The 16,928-nt window shown below is 40.5% G+C and overlaps 3 protein-coding genes across 9 annotated transcripts in view; 1 reads left to right on the forward strand and 2 right to left on the reverse strand.

Annotated features, from left to right (window-relative positions):
• MAP7 (microtubule associated protein 7) overlaps positions 1–4,955 on the forward strand; it is a 197,130-nt gene extending 192,175 nt beyond the window's left edge. For all 7 annotated transcript variants that reach the window (XM_050949576.1, XM_050949572.1, XM_050949573.1 and 4 more), the window contains 2 exons: positions 2,004–2,236; positions 4,163–4,955. In XM_050949576.1, coding sequence (XP_050805533.1) covers positions 2,004–2,236; positions 4,163–4,173 — 244 coding nt within the window. In that variant the 3' untranslated portion in view covers positions 4,174–4,955. The remainder of the gene's footprint in view (positions 1–2,003; positions 2,237–4,162) is intronic.
• PDE7B (phosphodiesterase 7B) overlaps positions 1–16,928 on the reverse strand; it is a 708,282-nt gene that overhangs the window by 272,065 nt on the left and 419,289 nt on the right. The gene's annotated exons all lie outside the window — the stretch shown is intronic.
• LOC127050075 (uncharacterized) overlaps positions 5,388–16,928 on the reverse strand; it is a 46,756-nt gene continuing 35,215 nt past the window's right edge. The window contains 4 exon segments of the mRNA XM_050951609.1: positions 5,388–6,451; positions 8,189–8,314; positions 9,881–10,015; positions 15,290–15,404. Coding sequence (XP_050807566.1) covers positions 6,330–6,451; positions 8,189–8,314; positions 9,881–10,015; positions 15,290–15,404 — 498 coding nt within the window. The 3' untranslated portion in view covers positions 5,388–6,329.

A 16,928-nucleotide genomic window follows, 5' to 3' on the forward strand; every position in this document is an offset into this window, starting at 1 on the left:
CAGTTTCTCATGTATAGGATGGCGATGATGATGATACTTTACTTTTTCGGGGGGATGTGGTGATAAATGCATCAATGTTTGGGAGGTGCTGAATACCACAGAAAAGCCAGTAAATAAAAAATAAACCATGTGCCAACTGGAAGTTATTAAAAAGACTCTCAAACCTATAGTCAACAGAAAATGTGCTGTAATACTGAACCACCTGCTCAGAAATGGCCTGAGACAATTGATAAGCCCTGTTAGACCTGGATGGAGTAAAAGAAATTCCAGAGATGTCAGACCCTAACATACGAATCTGGGCATTCCAGTTGATCTCAACAGCTGTGGTATGGTCCAAATAGAGAGGAGGTGCCTTAGGATGCCAGGACCTAAATTATTAAGGGTTTTATTATTAATCTATACTATCACTGTAAGTTTACATGATGCTTTATGGACAAATAAAGATCAATTCCTGTGCCCCAAGTAGCTGAAAATTTAAGCCCCAGTGCTGCCATTTTCACAATGAATAACACCATAATCCTTCTACCTGGAGTGAGGGACCACTCAGTGCAAATGAGAGCGGTAGACTCAGATGTTAAAACAAAACATAATGCGTGATGGTGACAGACAATGAGATGTGTTAAGCAGGAGAGAAGTTACAGAAACAAGATAACATGAAGGCTTAGGAGAATGATTAATGCGTCATCAAGGTTCATCAGGGCTTTTTGGTATTTTTAATACATTTACTTAGAGGGAAATATTAGAGTTTATTAGCCTCAAAGAAGAGGCATATTTTACTGGGGGACTTGGAGGAGGAGAGGACAGGCACAGTCAAGAAAGGGGTTCCAGACATATGGGGAAGCAAGAAAGTAGGCCCAGATCTGAGAGAGAGAGACACTGAGGATGTTAGTATTGGCTTGGGCAGAGTGAACAAGGACAAGGGCAGAGGGGTTGGATAGGGCAAAGATGGGCAGGGCCTGGAAGGTAAGGAGTAGGCGCTTGCAGAAGATGATGAATCTAAAGGAGGGCTGGATGGTCAAAGCAGCAGACACAATAAATGAGTTTCACATCTGGATGGACTGGGAGCAGATGTCAGGTCAGAAAGAGAAGGTTGCAGCAGGAGAAGAGCTGAGCCTGCAAAATTAGGGAAAGGCAAGATATACTCAGATTCTGCACGTCTTATAAAGGAAAGTACTTGATATTATGAAGAGAAAAGGCATTTGCAGTCTTAGAGAATGCCAGTCTCAAGATAGCTGAGAAGTAAAGAGCAGAGAAAGGTAACACATAAATACCTCAGAAGTACTAAAGGTTGGTAAATGAATAGGTTGTACTACCAATTTTTCTCTTCAGTTTCTTTTTTGTGTGGGTCATTTGCCATAGCCATGATATATGTCCATTGATACTATGGTGCAGCAGATTATGGCATTCTGTGTAATGAGTAATACAAGGGTATAATGTCACCAGGCTTAATGGACACCAGTCCTATTCTGAAATAGGACACTTACTGAACAAAATTAGAGTGCAGATTATCTCTAGATATGGCTTATGTAACTTGATGTCTAGCTCTGCAATTAATGTTCAGTATAGTATACAATAAATCACTGTAGATGAATGCAGACTTCTCTTTTACTTATAATGTTGCTTTTACTTAATGCATTTCTTTCAAAGTGATTATTTTGGTTCTGATAGATCAACAGGAACACGTACATGTAAGTGTCATCCATCTTCAAGTGGCGGATATGCTAGTGGAGAGTCATTTTCTAAATTTGGGTCTGACCCTAAAAATTCTTATTTCTTAGGGAGAAAAGAAATGTGACTTTCTAATAAGGGTGAAAGCAAATGCTGAGCTCATTTGTTCACTGCTACCCCCAAATACTGTACATACTGAATAGTACTACAGTATATGAAAACAAATGATCACTAATGTGTGTGGATTGTTTAGTTTCAGCTCTTGGCCAGCTGTATCCCAGTACGCTCATAACATACATTATTAGTAAGATTTTTATTTATATTTTTTCTTCCAGTAATCTCAATCCTGGGAAAGAACCAAATGAAAATGGAGTGTCTATGCAGAATGACAACTTTGAAGAGATCATAAACTTACCCATTGGATCTAAACCATCCACATTGGATGCCTTGAACAATGATGGAAGCAATAGCCCTGAAATTCCTTTGAATCCAATTTTAGCCTTTGAAGATAAGGGGACTCTGGGGCCATTGCCTCAGGTAGATAGTGTTCAAACACCTCAAACAGCAGGTAGGTTTGCTTTGGACCATTAGAATTTGTAACATTTTGTAAACGAGAGAGACCACGGAGTCCCTAATTGATGTACATAACCAGATGGTTAATTTAAGCAGTTTAGGTTGTAAAATATTTGGGGCAGAGAGCATGTCTGTCTGTGTTTGCAAAGCCATGTATACGTGCATAGTGCTATGTGAATCATGACTGTTAACCTAATGTCAGGAGAAATAAGGGGTTCCTAGTAAATATTTGCTTCATGCGTATAGGGGTGTGAATAACAGATGTTTCAGTTCACTTGCAATTCTGAAAAAAAAAATCATTTCAGGTTGTCCCGGATCCACAGGTCCATTGCTCTTGAACAGCTCAGGAACTGTCCCTGGGAGGACCCCTTCATTGTGGCAGCCCCCTTAGGGTCACACACTCACTATGGTAAGCCACTTGGCTTCACTGCCTCCTGGGACTGAGCCTCAGAGCTTTCCACACCCTGCTTCACACTGTGAGCTCCCTCCAGCAAGTCCACCTGAGTTGGACACCTGAGAGAGAGACTTGTACACCCAAAAAGAGCAATGCACCCCCAACTTCCTTAAATGGGAGTGACTCTTAGCCAGCACTGTAAAAGCAGAAGGTTTTATTAGAGGTCTGGAACATGGCATAGGAAGTCTTCAGTTAACATAGAGAACAGAAAGTTACAGCATAGTCCATCTGGGTCAGTCTAGACCCCTCTGACCCTTTCTGGTCCCAGTCCAGAAGCTTCTCCTGTTTCCAGCAGCCCACACTTAACCCCACTCCTTTGTCCTTGTTCCTGGGCAAATATTGTTACCTGCCCCCCCCCAGCCCTTTGTTCTTCAGCTGGTCACACCCAGATGGCTTCCTGCAGAGATGTTAGTTGCTAGGTGCCAAACGTCTGGGCAATTGGAGTGCTCGTTGTCTTCTTGGATTCTCCATGGGCATGGGGGCCCAGACCTGAGGCAGCTAGGTCAGTCACATCTGGATCTCTGGGTCTCTGCAAAGAGTAAACAATCTTTCCCCCTCCCCACTTAGTTAACCATGCACCACACAAAGGAAACTGAGGCACACTATATTCATACAAAATATTATGACGTATTCTCAGTTTGTCACGCAGGTTGAACAAAATGTTTTAACAAAATTGAATTTTTTTGTTTCAACAAATCGAAATGTTACATTTTGATACTGATCATTTTAAAATGTTTTTTATTGTATCTTTCTAAATTTACTTTACTTTTATAAACAAAAAGTTGTTTTGACCAAAACAAATCAAAACATTTCAATTTGTTCAGATTTTTGCTCTTTCTAACTGAAACAATTCAGCAAAACTGACACAAATTCACAAAAATGTTTGTGTTGCTGAAGGCTAAAATCTGCATTTTTTGCTGTAAAAGGTTTCAAATGAAAAATTTCACCCAGTTCTGCTCATGAGGATGTTTTATAAATGTTTGCACAATGTGCTTCAGCAGCAGTATGAACCGGAGAACCTTGCTGTGACATAATTAGTTGCCATTGGCTTAGCATTCTGATCCAGCAATATGTTCCAACTATCCAAGTGGAAAGTTGTACCCCTCTCGTGGGGTGTTCTCTGTGGAATGGGGAAATGGTTGCTGCTTTATACATAAGAATACTGAATCCCTCCCTAATAATGCGATGACCAGGAGGCTCTATTTCTGATATTGATACTGAAGGTTTGGCTGCAGCAGCCGTTGCCGTAGATCTCTGTAAAGAAGCAGACTAGAATTTTATATATATTGTGATATTTACTATTCAGTTCATACCCAAGCTAAATCAGCTGCCTGCATTATTTCCTCCTTCCATGTCTAGAAAATTTAAGCAAAAGAATCAGCCAATGAAAGTGCTGTTTAAATCAGCTTTTTAGATAAAAATTATTCCCATCTGTTAATCTGTCCTTTTTATTGCCTTTCATTGTAGAAGTTATCTGACCATTTCTTCTGAAGAGCCAAAGATGAAGTAAGCATCTCTGCTGCCTATGGAGTTCCTTCCATGCTATGAAGGACTGTTTTACTTTCTCCAGTTTTCTAAAAAAAAAAAAAAAAGAATGTGGATATCTTTTTTGAAAGGATTTTAGTAAAACCAGCAGAAGAAGAGATGGAGACTAGACATGGATTATCTTTCTATCTAATAGTTTTCACCATTAGAAAATCATGCTTCACGTGCATTACTTAAAATAGCTTTTTTTCCAACAAGCTCCTTTTCGCAAATCAATATTTTCTGCATTCTTCAAGACAAAAGGCACTGGAATCTGACCGTAATGAGCTGATTGGGATAAAGGGCCTGATTTTTGTTTTTGTTTTTGAAGATGGGTGGTTGGTTTTAAAATTGGCGACTAATCTTCTATGTTTTACGGATCTAATACTTGAAAAATAAACATCTCATTGCTCTACAAGTAGGGCTAATGGGAAGTTTCATTTAAACCTGTTGGTTTAAATATTATTGCAGAGAACTCTAATTATGGGGGCAAAATATAGGCTTCTGTATCAGGTTCTTGTAAATGTAACTTCTACATGGACGTTCTGTAAATTCAAATGTCACTACGATCTTCTTGCATTTTCTTTAAAAACACAAAGCAGAACAGGTTTTAAAATGTGAAAATTTGAAGCGCTATTTTTTCATGGACAAGACGAAAACCTGTTGTTCTCCTAGATAATGTATTTATGAATTGTTCGGTACAAAAATAAATCATCTAATTGAATAAATTAGAAAAATGTGGTAAAACAATATTGCAGACTTGATTTTGTTAGCTGCATTCATGTCCATGGTATGATAAAAGGTACACATGAAGACACACAGAAAAATCTTTTTTTGAGTGCTGTAAATTGCTGCTGTTTCTAGTAATGGAGGGATCTTTCTTTGCCTTATCAGATTGTGACACTCTGTGTGAACTTGAATATTGATTTTGGGGCAAGAAAAGGAGGGTATTGGGGGGGGTTCATTTCAGAGCAAATGGAAAATCATAGAATCATAGAATCATAGACTATTAGGGTTGGAAGGGACCTCAGGAGGTCATCTAGTCCAACCCCCTGCTCCAAGCAGGACCAATCCCCAGATTTTTACCCCAGTTCCCTTAATGGCCCCCTCAAGGATTGAACTCTCAACCCTGGGTTTAGTAGGCCAATGCTCAAACCCCTGAGCATGTTTATTCTTTTTATTTGTTTGTTGCTCATTTTTTTTAAATGCAGTACACTTTATCACCGGATAATGCCTTGAATCTTACCATTCCTCTTTTGTCCACTGACATAGATTTTTCACTTTCAGCATTCCACACTTGTCACTTTTGCTGCTACCGAGCTTGACTGAAAAATCTTGTTGCTGTATTTCAAACATAATCCATACAATGGGCATGATTGTTATTTACCCTAAGGCTCCTTATCCTGACATTGTAGTATGAAAGTGTGGTAGTTTGGATGACACCCAACCCCAGTAAGTTCATTACTCTATTTATTACTAATTACTATCATTTTCTTTCTCTGAGTACACTGTTCTTCACCAGTGAACGTGTGGCCCTTTACATCTTTCATATTCTAATTCAGTTCTCTTTCTCTTTAGTTAGGTAGCTCCAGGCACTTTAGTGATATGAGGACTATGAAATAATGAATACACACACTGAATAGTAATAGAATATTGTTAATATCAAAGAGCATAGCATAGTTTGCATATACAAATGTGTTAGGAGGAATGTGTATTTAATAAAACTTGGTTTTTACATAAAAAAAACCTCACACACACACACAGTACTTACTGTATGTTCAAAAAGATGCATGCAAAGTTTAGCCAATATTGGGTATTTTATCAGCCATGTACATGGCAGAAATATAGATGTAGCCATTAAACATTTTAAATAGAGTAAGTTGACATGTTTTTTCAAACTTTTTTCTAGACCGTACTCCATTATCAAAACATCAAGGCCGTATAAAGTACCTGATTCCACCGGGTCATTATGTGTTGGGTGGAACTGCAAGTGGTAGGAAAATATTGGCTATGAGAAGTAGTAATAAAAAAAAAAAAAAAAAAAGTTACTCTTTCTGAGGGATCAGGCTGCAGGCTGGAATAGCATTTCATGAGGTGAGTAAATAAAATGTTAACTGCCTTTGTGGCTGGTAGCCATCTTAAGGAGCTCCTGAGTTTCTTCTGTCTGTTGACGGATTTGCTCAAGATGTTCCATTAATTGACTCTGGTTGAATGCAGATGAAAATTCTGGATCTGAGAACAGAGGAAAACCAGGCCACATAACTGAAGTGCTCTATCCACACACACATTCTTCCTTTTAAATTTCTTTAGAAATCAGATTTTTTGTTTGCACGCTAGATAGAAAGGTACACAGTTGACTCATTATTCATGATACAAATGTGCTATAGTTTCCTGTAAAATCTATACTATGTAAACAATATTTCCTTACCACACAAGGGAGAATGATGACACTATCGTTAGCTCCTCACCTTTGTGGGAAGGTTTGTGTGCTACTTTCTGCTGATCCAGATGCTCAGTGCTCAGATGAGCACTGCTGAGTCCAGTGTTGAATACGGTCTCCCAAAAACAACGAAGGAGGAAACAACTAGGCCACTGAACTGGCTGACAGTTCCTATTTTCTTTTGTTTTTTACTATTTTGACAGCAATTCTTTCACCTTCTTCCTACTTCCTCATCCCCTCAAAATACTATGAAAAGTGTTAAGAGGCTCAATCAAAACTAGTAGCCCTAAAATATGAGGCTTGCTATTTTTAATTTGGTTTGGTAGGCATTCCTGGTCAGACATTTGAGAACAGAACAGTGGTACCTTTCAGCAGTCTACATGCCAAGTAGTTTGAATTCTCTGCATATTGCAATCCTCGCTTTGCATAATTGGGTAGACGTGGAGAAAGGCTTGTTTCTAAGCCAAGTTATATTTTAGGCCCATCAGCCTGGAAAAATGTCCATAAATAAAGAAGCAAAATGGTGGTAAAGACAGACCATTATTCATTCTCTCATCTCTTGTGCTAAAGGATAATAATTTACTGTTAATGAGTGAAAATTTAATGAACAAGCACTAACCAGGAGGTTATTGGGTGTGTTCTTTGTACATTTTGACATTTTTCTAAGACAAAGAGCTAGTCTAGTTCCATTTGGACAAATAGCCATGCACAGAGCTCCTATTTCCCAGTGACAGGCTATACTTTCCCAATAAAGCCTGTTCCATTTTCAGAAAGTAAAACGGCACCAGTTTGCCTTTATTTTAGAAAAATCATTCTGGTAAGTGTGTCTTAAAAGAGCCAAGGTAATTGCTACCCCTGAGTCCCCTCTCTCTCTCTCTCTCTCTCTCCTCTCTCTCTCTTTGATTTGGTGAATAGAGCTAATCCCCAGTAGGCAGTAGCACTGTCAGGTACATTTACTGTATGTGAAGCGTTTTTTTTTACTAGGCAGTGAATGTATTGCATTGATGTCAGTGGACTTGGCAGAATTCAATTTTTATTTTTTGGTAATCTTGACAGATAATATCAATGTTTATTTTTAACTTTTTTATATTATTGATTTATAGTTTGAGTTGTGCAAAATTCTGGGGTTTAAACCTTTTATTTTTATTGATTTGAAATTTTCACCGTTGCAGGAAATGATGAGGGGAGGGTTAGACAGTTATTATTTAATAACAGTCACCACTGAGATTCAAAACGTTAAAACTTTATAACCATTAAAACACAAATTGGCAATATCACATGTTAAAATATACAAAGTAAATTTCCTTAAATCAAACTCCAATAATTTCTCAAACAGCATTTTTTCTTTGCTTATCTGTAAATTTTGATTATCATTTCTAATTTTTTTCATTGGTTTATGTGTGCACAGCAAAATCGACATGTACTGATAAAAATCTAATCCTTCAAAGCCTGGATATGAGCAGTTAGGATTGAGCTGTGCCTTGCAGTCTAGGTATTGGTAGTGAGAACTGATGAATCAAGGGACATACCTTCCAGTAATTTGCCCAGCGTAGAAATACCCAGCTGCTGAAAGCGAATCTCTTGGTGGTTTAGAAAATTCATGAGGTAGCACTGAACTTCCTCCATGTGGCATTTCAGCAGAGAAATCACTTTATCTACATAAATAGGGGTAGGGTGAGAGAGGTAGAAACAATTTAAAGTGAGCATTTATTTCTTACAGGTTTCATAAGGCAACATTTTTAATCAAATGAGGAATTTAATGCTATTTCCTCTCCCCTACCCAATTACATGCAAAGTTCCAATTTTAATGGACAGTAAAAGAGCCTCCACATGTTATAAATCCATTAGTGTCAATGATATTGCAGTTAAATTGTATGCAAGGTTTCTGCTGACCAGGCTGCTGCACTGGGAGCCTGATGTACAGTATTTGTAGAGTGTACATGCTATTTATGGACTTTACAAACTGTTGATCAGCCTTTCACACCCTCTCACCTAGTCTGTAAATATTTCAAAAGCTCTGTGCATGGTTAGTGCTTGAAGGCAGCATTTGTTTCTCTGGATAAGATTCTTCTAGCGTAAGATGTTTGATGTGGGGATTGAAGTAGGTTTGAATTTTTTCCCTTGCTAGAACCTTTCATTCCAGACTCTAATATCTGTCAGGTCAGAGTGGGAGAGAATTTGGAATTTAACTACTCCTTTCATTGGAGAGAGGTGTCAAATAAGATTGAATATTCTTGCTCCATTTCTGTTTATTTCACATTATATATAATATAAAAAATCCTATTTTGCAAGTTGAAAAGATCTACATTGTATGGAGCAACTACATTGGGCACACAGGTATCTATTCTCCGCAGCTAATGCAATGCCCTTTTGATTATCCCTCATCGTAATTCAGAGATTACTGGATAAATTCTCAGAGGTCTGCTTTCCTGAGTGTTCCAGTTAAATTATTCCAAAACTAAGGTAATGTTGTTGGCTCAAGAAGGCTCTGTTGGTCAGTGGATGGAGTTAAGTTAAACTTCTTGAGCCAAATAATTTCTGACGTAACTTCTTTGTAACGTAACTCCTCTGCTACTTACTCTCAACCATATTATATGGACTAGACTAGAGTACTTTGTAGGTGGGCAGGGAGAAAGAAGACTTGAACATATTCCAGACAGGAAATATCATCAAATTATTTCCTTCCCCTCCCCCTCTTCCCAAAGGTGAGAAATTCCATACATCATCCCATCCTCTTGCCCATCTTGCTTCAAGGTCCTTGATCATGTTTCTCACAGTGACACACAGAATAACCACTGCAGAATGTGCAAGACCAACTAGCAGCTGGTTGTTGTGGTTAGAGCAGGAGACTAAGCCCCAGAGCCTCTGCTGGTGTAAATTGGTATGGCTCCATGGAGTAAAGCCTAGGAATCAGTCCCCTGAGTTCTATTACTGCCTCTGCCATGGATTTACTATTTGACCACAGCTAAATCAATCTTTCAGAGCCCAAGTTTCCCCTTCTATAAAATGGGGGCAGTAATACTTACCTAGCTCACCAAGGTATTTTGAGGATCAACAGTATTTGTGAAGCATTTTGACATCAGCTGAAGTGTGCTATGAAAATGTTAATGATTATTTAGTGACTGAAGGCCAAACCCTTCTTGAAAAGACACAGTTGACATTTTACTTTACACAATATAAATGTGTCAGAAATGTAATTAAACTCTATGCATAACATTTACCATGACATATCATGTGTCGGACAATGGAGGCAGCTTGAAATGATGGCTCTGTATGTTCCCGTTGCCCAGCCAATCTCACTAGGCACTTTATCAGGGGATCAATCATCCATTCTAGCAAGTGTAATGTAGCACCTTCTGGGAGACAGGAAGGAACAAAAAGGTTACATAAAGACATGTGAATAAGCTGTAAAAAAAAAAAAAAAAAAAAAAAAAAAAAAAACAGAACAAGGGCTTTAGAAATGCATCAACCAGAAGGCCAAAAGCCAGACTGTCTAAACAGGACAGCCCAATGCCCTTTGCACAGCTGGAGGACCAGAATGAATGCAGTACTTTTGAAAAGCAACTTCTGGGACCTAGTACCTAGAACCCACAGCTTCAGGCTGTGAATTCAGTGAAAATTTGGCCTATAGAAAGGCTGATAATATTTATAACGTGATTCATCTGTTCAGAACACATGCCGCTTTATGTGAAACAAAGCCATTTGTCATGGTGGTCTCAACCTGCCCACTGGATAAGTGTCCCCCTCACAAAACTAACTAATACCAATCAGCACCCTTGCTGGTAGTCACAGCAGGGAGGCAGAAACGCTGAATGGTCATGAGACTGAAATACCCTCTGTCATAAACAGATAGCTAAGGGTTAATGTCTCTTTCACCTGAAGCACCTGACCAGAGGACCAATCAGGAAACTGGATTTTTTCAACTTTGGGTGGAGGGAATTGAGTGTCTGTGTCTTTGTCTTTTTTCTTTTGGCTGCCTGCCTGCTTTCTCTGAGCTTTGGAGAAGTAGTTCTATTTTCTAGTCTTCTGTTTCCAAGTGTAAGGACAAAAAGATCAAATAGTAAGTTATATGGTTTCTTTTCTTTGGTATTTGCATGAATATAAGTGCTGGAGTGCTTTAATTTGTATTCTTTTTAAATAAGGCTGTTTATTCAATATTCTTTTAAGCAATTGACCCTGTGTTGTATCATCTAAATACAGAAAGAACATTTGTACTTATTTTTCTTTCTTTTTATATAAAGCTTTCTTTTAAGACCTGTTGGAGTTTTTCTTTACTGCAGGGAAATTAAGTCTGTACTCACCAGTGAATTGGTGGGAGGAAGAAATCAGGGGAGATCTGTGTGTGTTGAAGTGGCTAGCCTGATTTTGCATTCCCTCTGGGTGAAGAGAAAAGTACTTTTTGTTTCCAGGATTGGGAACAGAGAGGAAAATTCACTCTGTTTGGATTCACAGAGCTTGTGTCTGTGTATCTCTCCAGGAGCACCTGGAGGGGGGAAGGGAAAAAGGATTATTTCCCTTTGTTGTGAGACTCAAGGGATTTGGGTCTTGGGGTCCCCAGGGAAGGTTTTTCAGGGGGACCAGAGTGCCCCAAAACACTCTAATTTTTTGGGTGGTGGCAGCAGGTACCAGGTCCAAGCTGGTAACTAAGCTTGGAGGTTTTCATGCTAACCCCCATATTTTGGACGCTAAGGTCCAAATCTGGGACTAAGGTTATTACATGGTGGCAGCGGTGGGATATAGACAGAATCCAGAAGCCAGTAGGAATATTATATTTTTCTTTTCTCTGCTAAGGGCTTTTTAGCAAAAAGAAACAGTTGGTTTTAAAAGGGAACCAGAAAGAATTTTTTTTTTCTGCTCTCTCTGGCAGTTTGTGGCTTGCATGTTAAGCAAGAAGCCATTAAGAGGCTGTTGAGCGTCTTTTGTCATGCAATAGCCCTCCCATTAGGAGGCAAGTAACAGCACTTATATGCATGCAAATAAAGTGGTTTTTCTGGTTTCCTTTCATTAAACATTAGCTAAAAAAAAAAAAGGAAAAAAGCACTGTTGCTAGGCAGACTTCAGGAGGCAACAGAACCTGCAGTTCAGAAGATAAACACCGGAGGGCACCCCAACACAAAAAAACAGGAACCATGACTTCTAAGGCAAAAATTGACGCCAAAGAACAAATCAAAAAAGCTAAACACAGGCAACAAAAAAAATTAAAAAAAAGGAAGAAAGCATAAAACTGGCAGCCTTCCAAAGAGAACAGGCAGCCCAAGAGGCAGCACACAAAAAAAAACTAGAAAAAAAAAATAGCCTACCAAAGGAAACAAGCAAAAGAAGAGTTGGCCCACCACCGAAAAATGAAAAAACACCAAAAAAAAATAAAAAAACACCAAAAAAAAATGGAAAAACAACAACAAAAAAAAAAAACAAAAAAAAAAAACAAAAAAAAAAAAACAAAGAAAACATAAACTGGAGTTGGTAAAAGCTGGGCTGCATGTGCCAGCCAACCCTAACAACCCGGCGCCAAATATTGCTCCACAGCACAGAAAATTTCCCACCTACAAGGCAGGTGATGACACCGAGGCCTTCTTGGAAAATTTTGAAAGAGCCTGTCTTGGGTACAGCATTCCCGAAGACCAGTACATGGTAGAATTGAGGTCACAGCTCAGTGGACCTTTAGCAGAGGTGGCAGCTGAAATGCCTAAGCACCAAATGAATGACTATAAACTTTTTCTAACCAAGGCCAGATACAGGATGGGGATAACCCCAGATCATGCCCGTCGGCGCTTCAGAACCCAAAAGTGGAAACCAGAGGTGTCATTTCCCAAACACGCCTACTACATTGCAAAAAACTATGAGGCCTGGCTAACAGGAAACAACATTCAAACCTTGGAAAAACTGAACCTCCTCATACAAATGGAGCAGTTCTTGGATGGTGTTCCTGAAGACATCACACGGTACATACAAGATGGAAACCCCAAAAATATCGCTGAGGCGGGGGAGATTAAAGCCAAATGGATGGAACTGGCAAAAAGCAAGAAAGCTACTGTCAAGGGGAACGATTACCCCAGGGGGCACACAAACCATAAACCCTACAACCGAGGACAGCCAAAGACCCCACATACCACCCAAGTAAAGCCACAGATACCCTACCCTTCAACCTCACCAGTCTCCAGTAACTCACCTCGGCCCAGTGACCCATCAGATGAAAAATGCTTTAAGTGTAATGAACTGGGACATATCAAGGCCAAGTGTCCCAAGAACACCATGCGAGTGCAATTCATTACACCACCATCACACCCAAGATCCCCAGGCCCGGATGCCTCTCAAATACCCTTGGAGCGAAGGGAAAATTTGAGAGTGGGCGAAAAAAAGGTTACTGCGTGGAGAGACACGGGGGCACAAGTGTCAGCTATCCACCAATCCTTCGTTGACCCCAAATTCATCAACCCAAAGGCCAAAGTTACAATTTACCCCTTCATGTCACAAGCTGTAGACTTGCCTACAGCTCAACTGCCTGTCCAGTACAAAGGCTGGTCAGGAATGTGGACTTTTGCAGTCTATGACAATTATCCTATCCCCATGCTACTGGGGGAAGACTTGGCCAACCAGGTGAGGCGGGCCAAGAGAGTGGGAATGGTTACACGTAGCCAAACCAGGCAAGCTTCCAGACCCATTCCTGTTCCTGAACCGTCCACAGAGGCCCCGTCTGTGTTACCAGAGACCCAGACAGAGGTAGTGGACCCGGATTCCATGCCTACCACTGAAACAGCCACAGCATCTCCAGTCCCAGGCCCGGAACTGGAACAGCAACCAGCACCAGCAAGTGAAACCCCCTCTTCAAACTCAACGCCAGTGGGCGCCAGCGAGCCACAACTGGCAAAAGCAACAGACAGCCATACCCAAAAGGCTCAGCCAGAGCCTGAAATACCCTCAGGTGCACCAGCAGAGAGCGGTTCACCAGCAACAAAAACAACCCCATCACCTACATCGCTTCCAGAGGGACCAAGCCCAAGTCCACAGTCTGAGGAAGAACTGGTGACCCCAGCCTCAAGGGAACAGTTCCAGACTGAGCAGGAAGCAGATGACAGCCTTCAGAAAGCTTGGGCGGCGGCACGAAGCACCCCACCGCCTCTCAGCTCTTCGGGGCGTGTCATAAACAGATAGCTAAGGGTTAATGTCTCTTTCACCTGAAGCACCTGACCAGAGGACCAATCAGGAAACTGGATTTTTTCAACTTTGGGTGGAGGGAATTGAGTGTCTGTGTCTTTGTCTTTTTTTCTTTTGGCTGCCTGCCTGCTTTCTCTGAGCTTTGGAGAAGTAGTTCTATTTTCTAGTCTTCTGTTTCCAAGTGTAAGGACAAAAAGATCAAATAGTAAGTTATATGGTTTCTTTTCTTTGGTATTTGCATGAATATAAGTGCTGGAGTGCTTTAATTTGTATTCTTTTTAAATAAGGCTTGTTTATTCAATATTCTTTTAAGCAATTGACCCTGTGTTGTATCATCTAAATACAGAAAGAACATTTGTACTTATTTTTCTTTCTTTTTATATAAAGCTTTCTTTTAAGACCTGTTGGAGTTTTTCTTTACTGCAGGGAAATTAAGTCTGTACTCACCAGGGAATTGGTGGGAGGAAGAAATCAGGGGAGATCTGTGTGTGTTGAAGTGGCTAGCCTGATTTTGCATTCCCTCTGGGTGAAGAGAAAAGTACTTTTTGTTTCCAGGATTGGGAACAGAGAGGAAAATTCACTCTGTTTGGATTCACAGAGCTTGTGTCTGTGTATCTCTCCAGGAGCACCTGGAGGGGGGAAGGGAAAAAGGATTATTTCCCTTTGTTGTAAGACTCAAGGGATTTGGGTCTTGGGGTCCCCAGGGAAGGTTTTTCAGGGGGACCAGAGTGCCCCAAAACACTCTAATTTTTTGGGTGGTGGCAGCAGGTACCAGGTCCAAGCTGGTAACTAAGCTTGGAGGTTTTCATGCTAACCCCCATATTTTGGACGCTAAGGTCCAAATCTGGGACTAAGGTTATTACACCCTCCCAACCCAAATGTGCTCATTCCGGGTCATGGTTGTGGCCTACTGAGGGGCAGGGCGGGAAAGCATGTTCTGCTCCTCTCGCACCCACCGCTGCCCTCCTGAGGGTAAAGGGAGAGTTTTCAACTCCAGGACTGTCCATCTGGAACTTCTAACATACACAAAATCCACATGCAAACATTAAAAAAGCAAACACAAAGTCACTTTGCTTTTTAGCTTTTTCCTCTTGCTAAGTGGGTCTTTGCTGCTATAAAATTAATTATCTGAAATTAATGGAAAAATACATCAGGGTCACAAACCAGTGGAATCACAGTATCATTACACTTAAAAACACATAAGCCAGCTACACTAGCAATATTAGACAAAGTGAATTGTGATCAGAGCAGTTTTTAAAAGCTGAAACAGTTCAATAGACAAGAATTCAAACAGTAGGGCCTATTTCTCCCACCAGTCTACACTCACTGAAGTTAATAGCAAAACTTCCATTGACTTTATTGTGAGCAAAAATGGGCTCTCTGTGTGTGTGCATGCGCTCATCTCTTTTTAGCAATAATGAGAGATGTGTGCATGCTGTGAAATTAGGCTGCTTGCTGTGTGATTGCTCCCTTACCATGCTTTGCCAGCTCACCAAGAGAACATGTCACGTAATTAAGAGATTCTTCTTGAATTTCAGTAAACAGGATAGCCTGGAGGAGTCCTTCCACACATGGTCTTTCAATGATTCCCTGTGATGAGAAAGAGATGATATTTAGCTCTTTTACAGTGCTTTGTAACTTCCAAGGACTTCACAAACATGAACTAATTCATAGAATGCTGAGGATAAAATGGGCCAGTGCTAACAATTGCCACCTGCTTACCCATAATAGACCAGATGCATTGTGCTGGTGGGAGAGAGGTCAAGCTTGATACTCATCTTGGATTTTCTGGGACCATATTGATTTTGACAGAGCTGTCACACAGTCGCTGTCTATGAGATGGTCACAGGACCTCAGATCACTTATAGAGCCAAAAAAACTTCATGATGTAAGTCATTGTGTCAGGATGTGTTTTATTGCAAGGTCATCGTGTGCTGATGTTTTGATGTGGACCAAAAAATTCAATATATTGAATTACCATATGCCATGCAACACAGAAGCTTATTGTTTTCTCATCATTACCTCCACATTTTTGACAACTTTCTGGCATTTAAATGCTCAGATCTATACAAGGTATTTTAGGAGTGGTCTTACCAGAGCCAAACAGCAAGAGAGTATTACTTCTCTGGGGTGTGACATGGTGGCTCGCCATACACAGCCAAACCTTGCAATGTCATATCACATTGTGAATTGCTTAAACATACTTTTGTGCATCTATTTCCTTTAAGGTGCAGTGTGGGGAAAAAAGCATTTAAAAAAATTAACACATTTATCCAGCCAGTGATGATTACCTCCAGGGTGTCATGGCCCTTGGGGCTTAGAAGGATTTAGGACACCCTATTGCAGAGAACTGTGTATCCAAGGGGAAAAAAATTAGTAAATGTGCCATAGGATGCTAATGCTATTGTGATGTTTTGGGCCATTAGGACCAGACTTCAGTGCATACACAGTAACACTAGCATCCTATGAAACTTTTTAATAAAAGTTCTTCTTTGGATACAAGTTCTTCTAAACCCAAGGGCCATGAAACCCAGCCTCTGCCCTAATTTTCTTACTGGAAGAAAATCCCATTGGCATGGCTAGACCACAAGGATAGGTTCAGACCACTGGAAGAGGTTTGAGGAACCATCAATCCAACCTTCAGATCCTGGTCAGATTTGGTGGGTCCTACAGGGTGGAGCTCCTTCTCTCAGCTGTGAGAAGGCAACAAGAGAATATCTGGATTCCTCGCTGCACGTAAAACAATGATAGCAGGGAGAGTTGTGATGGTTTGGTATCTGTCTGTACATGTCTGTAATAACATGTGACCTCCATTTGACAGCATAACCATCATTGAGAAATGTGACCTACATTTTGAGTATGTCAGTGTAGTTTTCCCCGTTTGGATTTTGGTAAGTGCCTGACTGGAGCGTTACAGCATGTGAGTTAGTCACATGATAGAGAACACACAAATCTTATCAAAGGGCAGGATCTGCTCCAGCTTCTCTCTCCCTCATGGTGGACCACTGCCAGACAACAGAAGAACTGCAGGAGAGGCCTACCCAGCTGACATACTGGGTGGCCTAGGACTCACAAATAGGCGTGAGCACAGACTCAGGGGTGAGCGTGTATGGG

The sequence above is a fragment of the Gopherus flavomarginatus genome, chromosome 4 (genome assembly GCF_025201925.1).
Source record: "Gopherus flavomarginatus isolate rGopFla2 chromosome 4, rGopFla2.mat.asm, whole genome shotgun sequence".
NCBI lineage: Eukaryota > Metazoa > Chordata > Testudines > Testudinidae > Gopherus > Gopherus flavomarginatus.